At 42.2% G+C, this 14,767-nt stretch overlaps 1 protein-coding gene across 1 annotated transcript in view; it reads left to right on the forward strand.

Moving 5' to 3' along the window:
* The window catches only part of NAALADL1 (N-acetylated alpha-linked acidic dipeptidase like 1), a 69,149-nt gene that overhangs the window by 6,310 nt on the left and 48,072 nt on the right, over positions 1-14,767 (forward strand). Inside the window, exons 2-5 of the mRNA XM_068261613.1 lie at positions 1,618-1,790; positions 2,817-2,938; positions 10,224-10,349; positions 11,518-11,707. Coding sequence (XP_068117714.1) covers positions 1,618-1,790; positions 2,817-2,938; positions 10,224-10,349; positions 11,518-11,707 — 611 coding nt within the window. The remainder of the gene's footprint in view (positions 1-1,617; positions 1,791-2,816; positions 2,939-10,223; positions 10,350-11,517; positions 11,708-14,767) is intronic.

Here is a 14,767-nt window from a genome sequence, read left to right on the forward strand (position 1 = left end):
AGGACTCGGTACTGGTGGGAGAAGTAGAGTGTGGTAGTATGGCACTCTTCCCTTGGAGAGGAGACTTAAAGACCAAATCCACTGTCTGTTCAGACTCTAGGATCCTGCAAGTGAGGCTGTGGAAAGACAGGCGCAGCAGCTGAAACAGTATGGGCACATCGGTGAATGCACAGTGTGGGACTCCTAGTGCACACTGCTGTCTAGTTGCTGCTGCAGTACTGAGGTGCAGGGCCATGTCTGTTCATTTATGTTCCTTAGGAAAGGCAACTTTGCCTTCTTAAATCAAAAATATAGAAAGTCCATACAGGATATGTAAATCATTACCAGGTAAGATACATCATACTGTCCCTAACTCACTGAACCCCCATTACAAATCCTTCTTATAACTGTTATGAGAGATATGTGACCACTTTATAATAACATAGTAAGGGCTTTTTTCCACTATGAAATGTGATCAATCGCAATCGCCTTTCAATTTCCACCATGTGATTGCGATTGAGCTACTGTACTCATTATAGTATAGCTCAATCACATACAAAACGCGGCAGGACGAAGATTGTGATTTGACCAAAATCGCATCGCAATCGGATCGCACTAATGGAAATTGCTGCTGCAGTTTCCATTAGTTTAATGTACCTTGCGATTTGCGATCAGAATCAAATCGCAGGCTAGTGGAAAAAGGTTCTTAGGGGGCTTTTAGGACCATTGTAGCCGCTCACACACTACAATGAGTGAGCTTGCTGGTTAGTCTGTACCTCTCGGTGTTGCAAGCCCTACTCCATAGAGCCAAATTAATGCACATGCACTGATGAGGATCAAACAACCAGAAACAGTCTGTATGCATGTTGGATTATTATGGCTTTGTACAAATTAACAAGCTGACACATCATTGCATTCCAGTGGTTCTGGAGGTGTGTTTAGCTTCTAAGGGTACAATGGTTAATTTGCATATATTCAGCAGCGATGCTCTGGGAGACATCTCAAGCTCACTCCAACCTGAATTATTGCATATTCTTTTTGTTTTAAGAAAGCAAACTTTTGTTTTTCTTATAAAAACATTATACTGTCTATGTACAGCCTGGATCTCTACAAGAAAAACAGAAGAGTTACAACAATCAATACAAAACAAAACAAATCTAGAACAATTACAGATTAATTAGCTCATAAGTAGCAGCTGCAATATAATTGTTATGCTATTCAGGCTCTTTTGTCGTGCTTATCTGCAGTGCTAATTTTAGAACTAGTTTACACTAAGGGCTTGATTCACTAAACCGTGCTAACTCATAGCATGGCCGCGCTAGCAAATAAAAAATCGCGATTGCACATGAAAACGCGTGCAAAAATGCTAGAGCGGCCATGCTATGAGTTAGCACGGTTTAGGGAATCAAGCCCTAAGAGCGCTTTGACACATTGACCATTAGTGGGGACAGCCTATGGCCAGCGAGGTGGCGGATGCGGCATCACAAGGACGATCCCGGATCGATTTGAGCATGAAATTGAACCGGAATCGGCCTGTGGTGTATGGGCAGGCATCATTTTCACTCTCTCAACAGATCATGATTTCTCACTCTCTGAGTAATTTATCATCACTATCTGACACAATTTCCTTTTCTACAGGATACTTAGTGAGTTCCCTCACCTGGCCACAACGGAAAGAGATGAGGCACTGGTAAAACTCATACTCGATCGCTGGAGAAGCACTGAATATGGGCTTGATGAAGCTAAGGATGAACGATATGATGTCTTCTTATCATTTCCTAACCCTCAGAACCCAAACAATGTGAAAATAGGTGAGTGACTATATATTTTTATTAGTGATCTCTAACAGAATCAGACCTACATAAGATTCCTATTGTTTTGCTAATGATATTATGGCCATTAGGCATACAGTTGGCTCACACCACCTACTGGCCAGACCGCTTAGTGCCTCCCAATCTGATGCTGCCCACAAACAATCCAATATTGTGGATGCAATCGATGTAGCTGGAATTGGGCAAACAGACAGGCCAGGTGGGAACGCATGAACACAAAACAATTTACTACGCACAATTTATGGGTAAGCTTCCACCACCTTTCAATTATATGGGGAAAGGCCCATTCTGACTATTCTAAACCTGCAGAAAGAAACAGTTAACACAACCTAATCTTACAAACACAATACAGTTCTCTGGGTAGCATCTCTCCAGAGAGGCAAGTTCGTTCTGTGGTTCTCAATACAGGTAAAAAAAGTTTTTGGTCATTTTATTAACAAAATGCAATACATACTACAGAAAAATTGTTATTAGTAACAATTATGAAATGGTAGCAACCGTATCAACCTCCTTAGCTGTAATCCCGAGCTAGGGTCGGGTCGGAAAACCGCAGCTAAGAGCGGTAATCACGACCTCTGCTCGGTGTAGCCCCCGGAGGCTGTGTGCACAGTATAGCGCACAGTGGGCGTTTCTACATACCTCCCGGGGGATCCCGTCATCGGCCGCCATTCTTCTTCCTCTCCTCTGGGGCTCTGCTTTCTCCTGGTGAGATCGCCGGCTGTCGTCATGACAATTTCACTTTAGATTCCACCAGGAGGATGGAGGCATAACTGCAGCGCTGGAGCCAGGGAGGTAAGTGATTGTAAAACTGCTGCAGATCTCCCGGGCTCCATGATTTTTTCCAGGTTTTAGGGTCTGAAAGGGTGCAAAAAAATTGCACCGCTTTTAGACTCTAAAATCCAGAAAGAATCATAACATCAAGGGGGTTAAGATAAAAAACATTAGTTAATTTCAAAAATAATGGATTTTCTAATAAATGTCTCATACCATCTATTTTTTCATCAGTTGGACCAAATAATGAAGAAAAGTATAAAACGCGCCTCTCTGAAGTTGGTATAAAAGATGACCAGAATCACCCCACTGTAGTTCAGCCATATGCTGCATATGCTCCAGCTGGAACTGCCAAGGTGAGAGCAGTGTGTGTCCGTGTGCACCTGCGTGCATGTGTGTTTGTGTACATAAAACAGAACTATATAGAACATTTGGAGTCTGTGCTTCACAGTGGTATTAAGCTGTTCTAGTGGAAGAAAATCTGGCCAAGTGCTGCTATTTCATCGTCTTAGGTTGATTTGGTAAACAGTATTGCTAAGATACATTGGAGGGTTGCTAAGATACATTGGAGGACCTTACTGTCAGGCTTATTAACTACTTTAGGACTGCAGTGATTTAAATCTATGCCCTGTTGTGGTAGGCTCCTGGCTGGCAGGGCGTAGATTTCAATCACCGTCTGCAGAACACATTCGCCGTTTCCATCGCTTCCCGCCGCTCGCGCCGCTCAACACCGACGTTTCTCGCCGCAACTCACAGGCTCTGCCTGTCTCTATGACAGCACAGCCATGTGAGCCAGTCAGGAGCCGATTTCATTAGCTCCTGGCCGTGTCTATCAATGTGAGCCGCTCCCATTGACCGGCTCACATGACTATGCCGTCATAGAGACAGGCACAGTCTATGTCCTGAGGATCCCGGTGTGCGGCGGTTGCGGCGGGTATGCGCGGCGATTCGTCGGGAGTCCGTCGGTATTGTACCAGCGGTCTCTGGTCCTTAAGGGGGCAGAGACCACTGGTACTTAAGTGGGTAAAAGCCCTAGATGATCTCTAAGTTATCCAGTTGGAAATGAAGCCTTTAAACATGTATGAGGCATGTCACCTGAGAGGGATCAGGACTCAATTCCAACGTGAAGGGAATTGGGGCCACTGGGCACATGCTGAATTATCTGCCACATTTAATCTAGCGTGTGTACAGGCCCTCTCAGGCTTGGGATTTTCCTTGGTATGCTTTACATATTTCATATGTAATTAAATAAATAAATACAAAAATATTCTTTTTAATTGATTCTATCCCTCAGCAATCATGAACAGCAGGGTGACGTAGTGGTTAGCTCCCTCGCTCTGCAGTGCTGGATCCCGGTTCAAATCCCAGCAAGGGCATCTGCTCAGGGTATGTTCTCCAAACGTGTAGTTAGAAACTAGATCCGGGTTGCCCAATGGGTAGATTGCGACATTTTTTATATGGGAAAATATAAATTGCAGCCATTCTTACACTGTTAATGGCAGGGTTCTCAAACTTGACACTGTTGGCTACTGGGTGACTGGGATTAATTTTCAGAAACGTGGGTGGAGCCTACAACACCCAATTAAAATTCACTTATTGATTTTCGAGGGAAATATTTACATTGCTGCCATTCTTACACTCTTAATGGCAAAGGCCTCAAACCTGGTACAGTCTGTCATTAGGTGACTGGAGGTCAAATTCTGAAAAGGGGCGGGGCCACAAACAGCCAGATTTGTGTGATTTCAGTGGTAACATGCAAAATATTGATGCCAAGGACTCCAAAGCTCATAAACTTGGACATTGAGTGACTGTATGCCAAGGTTAGTGAATAGGTGGGTGGTAGGAACCAGTGGGTGGAGCAAAAAACAACTAACTTTTAACATGGGAAAATATAAACTGCAGCCATTCTTACACTGTTAATGCCAGGGTTCTCAAACTTGACACAGTTGGCCACTGGGTGACTGGGATTATTATTTAGAAAAGTGGGTGGTGTCTACAATCCACCTATTAATTTTCAAGGGGAATATTTAAATTGCTGACATTCTTGCACTGTTAATGGTACAAGCCTCAAACCTGGTACAGTTGATCATTGGGTGACTGGGGTTCAAATTCAGAAAAGGGGGTGGAGCCACAAGCAGACACTCAGATTTGTTTTATTTCAATGGGAAAATACAAATGATTGATGCCAAGGATCCCAAAGTTCACAAACTTGGTCATTGAATGCTTGTGTGTTAGGGTTAGAAAAAGTGGGCAGAGCCAACAGCAGCCAAATACATACCCGGGAAACGCGGGTCATCAGCTAGAACAGAAATAAAAGTAAAGAAGTTTAGGAGTAGTTTTAATAAGCTCACCAGGGCATGTTTAATCAACCACATTAAAATCCACTTCAGATTTACTTTAACAAACGCAGATAATATCTCAAGCAAGCAGACAGAACGATAATAGTTGGCGCAGTTGGCTGATAGTATAATGGTTAAGGGCTCTGCCTCTGACACAGGAGACCAGGGTTCGAATCTCGGCTCTGCCTGTTCAGTAAGCCAGCACTAATTCAGTAGGAGACCTTTGGCAAGTCTCCCTTACACTGCTACTGCCAATAGAGCGCGCCCTAGTGGCTGCTGCTCTGCTCTGGCGCTTTGAGTCCGCAAGGAGAAAAGCGCAATATAAATGTTATTTGTCTTGTCTTGTCTTGTCTAATAGTTAACAGTATGAGGAGTGTTCATTTTACAAGTGCATAACATTGTGGTCCATTTTCCAGGAGTTTCAGCATTACTGTAAGTGTGTGCAGGTAATCATTAAGCGGGGTTCCTTCATAGAAGAAACAGCTTCTGTGCCTTCAAATTTTTTGTTAAATAGTTTAGTAAAATGCCTGGTACACACCATGCACTTTCCTGTCAGATCGGGTTGAATTTATTATTTCTGACAGATCTGCGCTGATTTCCAATCGTTTTTCTGATCTATTTTCTGATCACTTCTATCCAAAATCGATCAGAAAAATGATTGAAAATAAGATCAAACCTGTCGTAAAAAATCGATTCAACCCATCTATCTGACGGGAAATTCCATGGTGTGTACCAGTCATCACATTCCTGAAGAGAAGACCTAGGAAATTAAGTTGGAAGAGTGAGAGGAGTCAGTGTCAGTCTAGTTTGCTCTATTTTTGCACCTGCTGCTTTTCTAGAGGTCCAGTAGAGTTGGCAGTCTACAACCAATTATCCCTTCTGCTGCAGGCTCACCTTCTCCCATACTGTTCCTAAGCCAACCCAGATAGTCAAGGACTGATTTAGGCTACTTGCACACCAAGACGTTGCGTTAGGTGCTACGTTAAGGTCGCATAACGTGCACCTAATGCAACGTATAGTGGTGCGGGAGAGGATGGTAGAGTGAGCCGCGTTAGCCGGCTCTATCCGTATAATGTCTCCCAGAGTGGCGCTGATTGGCCGGCGGGACCACGTGATGCGGAGCGAGACACTCCGCATCACGTGGTCCCGCCGGCCAATCAGCGGCCACCAGTGCAGTGAATATTAAGTAGCCATGTGCGCGGCTACTGTAGCTGCATCTCCCCGCCTCCTCTCCGCCCCCCACTGAGCATGTGCAAACAGTCTAACGCGGCTATAGCCGCTCTAACGCCGTAGCATGCTGCACTTTCCGAACAACGTGCAGTGTTACATGTAACGCAACGTGGGCTGTGTGAACAGCCCACTTGTGTTACATTGCTGTGCGTTGGGGGAGCGTTACAGGCGCACTAACGTGCGCCTGTAACGTCTTAGTGTGTAAGCAGCCTTAATGATGGCAGAATAAAACTGTATAATTACTGTGTAAGCAGGCAGGTCTTTTCGTCCAGCTTGCTCAGATGGTACATCCTTTACTAGGTTTTCTTGATGGTGGCAGGAGGGTTGGCTTGCCATGTTAGATCTCTGGACATTACAGACCTGAGAGAGAAATTTGAATGCCTCTACTTGGGTAACTGCTAATCCACTTTGAGGGACTACTAAAATGGCAGAGAACATCAAACTGAGAGTTGTTGATTCCATAAGAACAGAGCTGTGCCACTGCATGCATGTAAGCAGACTTATCACCATTATGTATGAGATCACTGATTGTTATGTCATCTGTGGACCTCAGAACTAGTAATGATTGTAATCTGCTAATTACATATATGCAAATTTCACAACTACAGCCATAAGCAATTATGATTTGGAAATACAACTGATTTAGCGTAATCCATTCGCAGTTTTGCGTAATTACGCGTAATTTCTTGCAGATTTTAGAGGTTAATAGCAGAGCCCTCATAAATGCTATTGCTACATATGTTAAGGAGAATAATAGGAACAAGTCAATAAAAAAACTTTTAAAAAGACCTTGTCGCTTTTGAGAAAATTGATTTTAAGACTCAAAAGTAAAAATGTTTTGTGAACTCTGATATTTTGCTGAGTTTAAAAAAACATTTTTCTCTTATAATGCCTTATCATGACTTGTATGATATTTATTTCAATAAATATTTTATTGGAAAAATAGGAAAAAAGTTTTTCCTTTGAATTTTAAAATTGATTTCTCAAAAGCTACAAGGTCTTTTTGATTTGTTTTTCTTATTTCCAAGATTCACCTTAATGTAGCAATTTGGTGACGTTAGCATGTACGGGGGCTTTGAAATGAACCACTAAAGTTGGCACAAAATGACGTGTAGTTGAGGAAATACGGTTCCTGATTATAGTTCCAAATCAAATTTAATTTCATTTTCCCCCAAAATTTTGCATTACAATTGTGATTATGTGAAATTCCTACTCATCACTACTCAGAACCTTTACCGAAAAATCTGTAGAGATGCGGTGATTGGAGGGAAAGGAGCAGTGGGGAGCTCCAGTGCTGAGTGTAAGAGAATTTGAAAGTGAGTCCCCAACCTAACCCATCCTGCTGAGAATCCAGTGTGTGCCCCTGACCCCTCTCAGCCACTCAGCCAGCTATCCGACCTGGTGGATTGCTTTGGCCAAGAGCTTTGTTCTCCCCACTTACTTGTGTTATGTCACACCCGTTCCGCTCCATTGGCTCTCCACCCTACGAATGGCAATAGGACAGTCTCGGCCCTGCAATGTTTCCCCTAATCCCCACGGGCAACATACCTCGTAAGTGTGTACAGGCCTTTACACCTGTGGAAAACTGCAGGATATTCTACGTGGGGTCTGCGAAAGATTGAAATACACAAAAAGGAGACTTTTAAAAGACTTCACAACCCCTAATGTCTGGTCTGTACTCAATGAAGAATGCAAACCGTGACTTTTTAGGAACAGGAACACTGGTGCCACCTTTGAAGCAGTCGGGGACCATGAAGGGTGTCAACGATTGGGTTAGTATCACGGTGGTGCGTGACGAGACAACGTACAGACAAATACACAATAACAGCACAATGTGTAGTCTAAGACCGGTCAGAAATTGTGCACAAGTTTACCGATATCGCGGTACTAGGTCGTTAAGCTAAATCGTAGTCAATATTAGACTTTATAGAGAATTTATGTGTGCATCAAACCAAGTAACACCTGACAAATCTGGCTTTGCAAATTTGGCCTAATTGGCTACTCATGAGACATGTCTCATGCAAATATGTATTTGCTTTCGCATGCCAAAGTTTGCAGGGTTAAAACCAATACCGAAAAGCGGTTGCCCAGCGGGAATTAGTTCATGCTACATTAGCACTATCCAGGAGCGCCACAGGGAAGCTTCCCAATGCCCCCATACAACCGGGGCCCCAAGCTCTCTCACTGCCTGGAAACCACAGCGGCATCCCAGAGGGGGAGGCTGGGAGGTGCAGGCTACCCCCACCCCCCAAGCGTTTGCCAGCGCCGGGAAGATCTGCTCGCACCTGCCTCCCAAAATTTAAACTTGTGCATCAAACCAAGAAACACCTGACAAATCTGGCTTTGCAAATATGGCCTAATTGAGACATAGCTCATGCAAATATGCATTTGCTTACGCATACCTAAGTTTGCAGGGTTAAAACCGATACCGCAAAGTGGTTGCCCTGCGGGTAGTCAACACTAGCAAGGTCATACACGTGTATCAGATGTCAGTCGTATTGCAAGGGTCAGACAGTAACGAAGGCAGGGACAGGCCTAGTCGGTAAAGTAAATCAGATGGCTGAGGTACAGAAGGACAAGACTAGAGCGAGGCCTGGAGGCAGGCAAAAGGTCGGTACACAGAGAAATATGCAATCAAGATATATATTTTAAGATATTACAAAGTAATAAACTTGAGATATATATATATATATATATATATATATATATATATATATTACAAAATAACAAAGGCTTACTGACTAGAGTATATATATATATATATATATATATATATATATATATATCATGCGTCTACACGATATGTCAATGTAACTCAAGAGGCTAGCTAGCTAGGCCAAGAATCAGTGAACTGATTAGTATCAAGGCCAGTGAGCGACTGCAAGCTGTGGCCTTATATACAATTCCCAATTCCCCAGAAACCACTCCCCTAGTGATGTCACTACAGTGACATCACTGCTGACCTCAACTAGATCCTCCTCCTAAGCCTATGAGGCTTATCGGCGGCCGCGTGCCCGCGTTTGGTCGCACGCATGCCTGAACTCACCGACGGAGGGATACCGGGACGCCGCCAGAGGACGTCGGCTGCGAAGTCCCGCCGCTCGCTCAGAACACGCCGGAGAGGCCGTGGGACCTGCCGCTGGAAGCTAAGGATGTTAGAGATGACAGTCTGTAAATGCTGGAGCAGTTATGTGTATCCAGTGGATGCATGTGTATTGAACCAGGGTTTCTTTTGTTTTTGCTGTGTCTTGTTACCTAGTCCTTTTAATTCCTCGCATGCAACAACCGATTTATTTTAGCTCCAGTTTTCTTTGCACTTAAAGGGGAACTGAAGAGAGAGGTATATGGAGGCTGTCCTGTTTATTTCCTTTTAATCAATACCAGTTGCCTGGCAGCCCTGCTGGTCTATTTCTCTGCAGTAGTATCTGATTAAAACCCAGAAACAAGCATGCAGCTAGTCTTGTCAGATCAGACTTAAGGTGGCCACTAACGGTCCAACTTCTAGCGAAAAATCGTTCAAGCGACCAGAAATTCTGATCGGATTGGTTGTAAATAATCTCCATTGGTGGACACAATCGATTATGAAAGAGTGAAAAAAATGTCGCCCGAATGAATTTTCGTCGAACCAAAATTTACATTTTCTTGTTGGTTGTGATAGATAGGAAGTAAAGATTGGTACGTTGATGGTGTAGTGAACGATTTATTACAATATTTCACTTCCGATCAGAATTTCTGATCGCTCGAACGATTTTTCGCTAGAAATTGGACCGTTAGTGGCTACCTTTATAAGTCTGAACCACTGAAACACCTGATCTGCTGCATGCTTGTTCAGGGGCTATGGCTAATAGTATTAGAGGCAGAGGATCAGCAGGGCTGCCAGGCAACTGGTATTGTCTAAAAGGAAATAAACATGACAGCCTCCATATACCTCTCTCTTCAGTTCCCTTTTAAAGTGATAAAATTACCCTACTGTTTTTTTCAAATGCCAATTACATATACATTATAAATGTTGTCATTACTAGATGTATTTTGCATATATTTTCTCAATTGCTTTTCTCCCTGTATTTCTCAGGGCAAGCTGATATATGCCAATCAGGGTAGAATCAGTGATTTTGAATATCTTGCCAACAATAAAACAATCAATCTAAACGGGACCATTGCTATTGTGCGCTATGGAGGTGTTGGAAGGTCTACTAAGGTTAGTCTGTGAAATTATTTACCAGGAATAAAGAAGTAAATGATGTGACAAAATAAGTCTCCAGGATAATATAGTGTGACAGTCGATGTACATATATTTACAGTATTGTTACTCACTAACCACACACCTCAAGGAACACACAATGGTTTAAAGTTAATTTCAATGTTTGAGATGGAATATCATAACATGCATTTCTTTCATACATAACTTTAAAGTTCAAATTCAGGGATTTTGTTTTTATATTTTGTTTTTGAATATTGTGTAAAATAGTTATAACCCAATAGCAGTTTTTACTGCTGTCTTTGTCTTCATGGGGCTTTGTGGCTCTGATTTGAAAACAGATAATGAAGTTAGTTAGTTGCAATTTTAGTCACAGAAATAATATAGGTAGAAAAAAACAAAGTTTTGTAAAAAAAAAATTATACCTTTTAAGTCACAGAAATCAAAATCAATTTAATAGTCACAGAAATCAAAACAGGTAATTTGAGTGTTGGCGGTTTTATGGTAAAAAGGGCATCACAAAGACCTATAGCAGTGTCCAGGGGGTGCTGCCCAAATGTAATAAAGCAGCATGAATATCTGCATTTATAGTGAAGAAGGCTACACTTAAATTGGTGGAGATCAGGGTTAGGCATCGTAGATGGAAGGTTCAATTGAGTCAGGTTAGGCGAAACAACACTAATATATTCTGTCCACATCTGTGCTGCCTTCCGCTGCTATTTATCGCTGATCACGCAAAATGAAAGTCCAGCGTCCAAATTATACACAACAATTGTTTTGGGAGATAGCAGTTGTTATACAAATTGGGTTGGGGAGAAGTGCAGCATTTTTATATTGTGGGAGGGAGGCAGGTTATAGCACTTGTTATATGGGATGAAGGAGGAGGAAGAGGCACTTGTAATGTGGAAGGGTAACACAGAAGGCAGCCCCAGTTATAATGTCACCTACACAAATCTGAACTGAGCAGAGTACTGTACGATGCCCAAAGTAATAACTTCTTCTCTGTTTTTATATTCCTTTTGGATTCACTGCTGGAGTATTGGGAGGCAAAGAAGGTGGGGTACACTGCTAGCTGCCTTGGGATAGATCTGAGTCCAAATGTTCTTACTTTTACATAAAGAGGAATTATGTTCACAGTTTCAAAATATTCTGTTTCTCCACTCCCTAGGCAATAAATGCAGCCAAATTTGGAGTAATTGGTGTTGTGGTATATACAGACCCCAGAGACATTAATGATGGTATTACAGATCCATCCAAGACATACCCAAATTCCTGGTATTTGCCCCCATCTGGCGTTGAGCGAGGGTCCTATGTAGAGGACTTCGGTGATTTGCTCACCCCATATTACCCAGCGAAAGGTACATTTTACTCCATTTATGTAAACTCATTTTCTTGTGATTCTTTCCAACTTTAATTTCACATGTTCTAATTCAGCAAGATTCTTAAAGCAAAACTGAACTAAACTTTACTACTACAGCTATTTTCTCTGTCATGCTTAAAGCTCCAGTTCACTGTCCCAGATTTTCCATTATTTGTAAAGGTGAATAAGACACTATGTCATTACTTGCATAATTTATGTGTTTGATGCAGCTGGTCCAAAGTAATACCCTTTGGAAAAGTCAGGCTTTTTTGATAGCCCTCTAGAAAGCAAGGATCTGGCAGTAGAGTGAGCGTTCCCCAGTTAATGAATAGCTCTCACACTCCGGCACTTCCTCATGCTTCTGGGAAATTAACTCTTGGTGACCAACAATACAGCTCAGCAAATTCTTCTCATTTTAAGCACAATTTGGGTAAAGAGGCACCCCAGTGTGAATAAAATTGGATTAAAAACAAGATAAAAAATAAATAAAAATGAAGTGTCTTAACTCAATGACGACATTTTGGTATAGACAAAGAAATATTTATTTAGCACTGGCAACGGGTTTCATGGGTCTAAGCTCGCTTCCACAGGCCAATAACAGTGCCAATTGCAAATAGCCGATCACCAAAGAGAGGCTCCCTTTGCCGATCAGCTATTTGCAGTTGGCACTGTTATTGGCCTGAGGAAGCGGGCTTAGACCCATGAAACGCGTTGCCTGTGCTAAATAAATATTTCTTTGTCTATACAAAGATCTCGTCATTGAGGTAAGCCACCTCATTTTTTTTCAACTTTATCTTGTTTTTAATCCAATTTTATTCACACTGGGGAGCTTCTCTACCCATATTGGGCTCTATTCTCAAAGACTTCCCGCATGCGGTAAAGTACATGCGGGAAGTTTGCACCCAAAATACCGGCAAGTTGGGATTCTCAAAATGTTCCGCATGTTTTTTCCGCATGCGGAAAAAGTGTGATAAAAGTGCGGGATTCATGCGGGAAAATTTCCGCAAAAGTCGGTATTTTCCGCAATAAAAGATCAATTCTCAAAGATGTTCAGGCGCATCATTTCTTCGTTAATTACCGAATTTTTATCACCTACAAGTAGTAGGTGATATATTCCGCATCCCATTGACTTTAATGAAGTGTGGAGGCTTAAGGGCTGTGCTTGGTGGACTTTAACTTTTTTTTTTTAAACACTTTTTCATGCGACCTTTTTACCGCATGATTCCCGCATGAATAATGCCTGTTTCCGCATCTTTTTTCCCGCATGCGGAAAACATGCGGAAAATATTAGTGAATGTGGAAAAAATGCGGAGTTTCCTGCCGGCGGGAATATAGCGGTAACATTTTGCGGAAAATTTGGCTCTTTGAGAATAGAGCCCATTGTGCTTTACGTAACCCCCAACATACCCTGTTGGAGGGGTCTAGACAGACCACACATGGTTTAAACCATAGCTATAATCTCTCACTTTTTGCAAGGATAGCAACCACACCCAGGTTCGGCTGGACCACCTCGAGTGGAGTCGGGGCTTGTTGTCTCCACCTGCTTCCTGTGGTCAGTTGCCCCTCTGCAACCCGCCTTTGAGAGTAGTACAATTACCTTACCTGTTGATATCCCATATATGAAACCTTATTGCGCTATTGGGTTCCTGTTTTTTTTTTGTCTCCTGTGTCTTTTTCTCTAGGGTGCTGAGACACCCCTACAACTCTACATATTCTTATTTTGAGACTCTGCATTGTTGGCCAAAAAAGGGTCAATCTTCTAGCAGAGGGAGGAGGTGGGTGAGATTAGGTAATATGTGCTCATATGGAACGGTTGGCTGCTACCCTACTGCCCACACCCAGATCTATTCTACTTCATCTCTGGGTGATGTTGGGTTAGGCTGAATAAGCTTGGACCATATTCTGTCCAGTAAAGTTGCACTGTCATCTCAGTAAGGAGAGATACCACAGGATGCAGCAGGTGAAGCACATTTCATATAGTTACTGCAAAATAATGCATTATGATTTGGTTTCTAAACAGGAGTCTTTAAGATGAAGGTTGGGCATGTTGGCACAGTCTGAAGGCCAGAAGAGGTCTTTTGTGCCATCTTATGTAAAAAATGTACTGATTCTAGTTATCTGATCTTGTATGTTTGTGGTACAGAGCAGGGGGGCAGGCCATATGGTATCAGCAAATCTCATTAAACAGTTATCCCATCTATTCAGGGTTGTTTTATGCTGGCTACACACGGTGTGTTCCCGCACTCGATGTGCCGCTCGATTCCCGTTGGTTCGTTTATTTCCGACATGTCCGATTCACGTTTTGATGGATTGTTAGGTCGATTTGCCATACTTTACATGGCAATTGACCTAAAAATCATCGAAATGCGCTCGGAAATGCTCAGAAATAAACGAATAGACGGGAATCGAGCGGCGCATACGATGCGGGAACGCACCGTGTGTAGCCAGCATTAGGTTGTCTCCTGATCTCACATGCATGACATTGAAATCCATTTTATGTCTACAGATAGATGGTTTCCAGTTGCTCGTGATTTCTAAAGACCTTTCCAGATCTTTAAACTGAAGGCCCATTGGACTGAGGATTACATTGGAATATCGATTATTCTTATTCATTTTTTGTTATCCAAAAGTTACTAGCAGCAAAACTTTCATATAGTATTCTTAAGTCAGAAATGTGACTAATATTGAGTCTGCGAGATAATTTGAGAAACAGATAGCATGACCAACAGATCCAAAGATCTATCACTTTATACAAAGTGCAAGAACAAAAGACTCTGGCTGGGAGAACAATCTTTCTTACCTTTATTTTGTAGTACAGTAAAAGGAACAGAACCCTCTTCTGGAAGGTCAGAGCAAGACCTACTAGGAGCAGAAAATGCATGATCTGTCAAAGTGGATTATAAAAAAGGGAGAGATATTTTTCAAAAATAACTTGGGAATTTTTTATTTATTGCTGCATAGAACTTCTCTTTAATAAAATAACCATGAAAACACTTTCCCGTTCAAATCACTGAAACTCTACAAATCAAGCTTAGTTGCTGTTGTTTTTTTTTTCCTT

Source organism: Hyperolius riggenbachi, chromosome 11, assembly GCF_040937935.1.
Source record: "Hyperolius riggenbachi isolate aHypRig1 chromosome 11, aHypRig1.pri, whole genome shotgun sequence".
Taxonomy (NCBI): Eukaryota; Metazoa; Chordata; class Amphibia; order Anura; family Hyperoliidae; genus Hyperolius; species Hyperolius riggenbachi.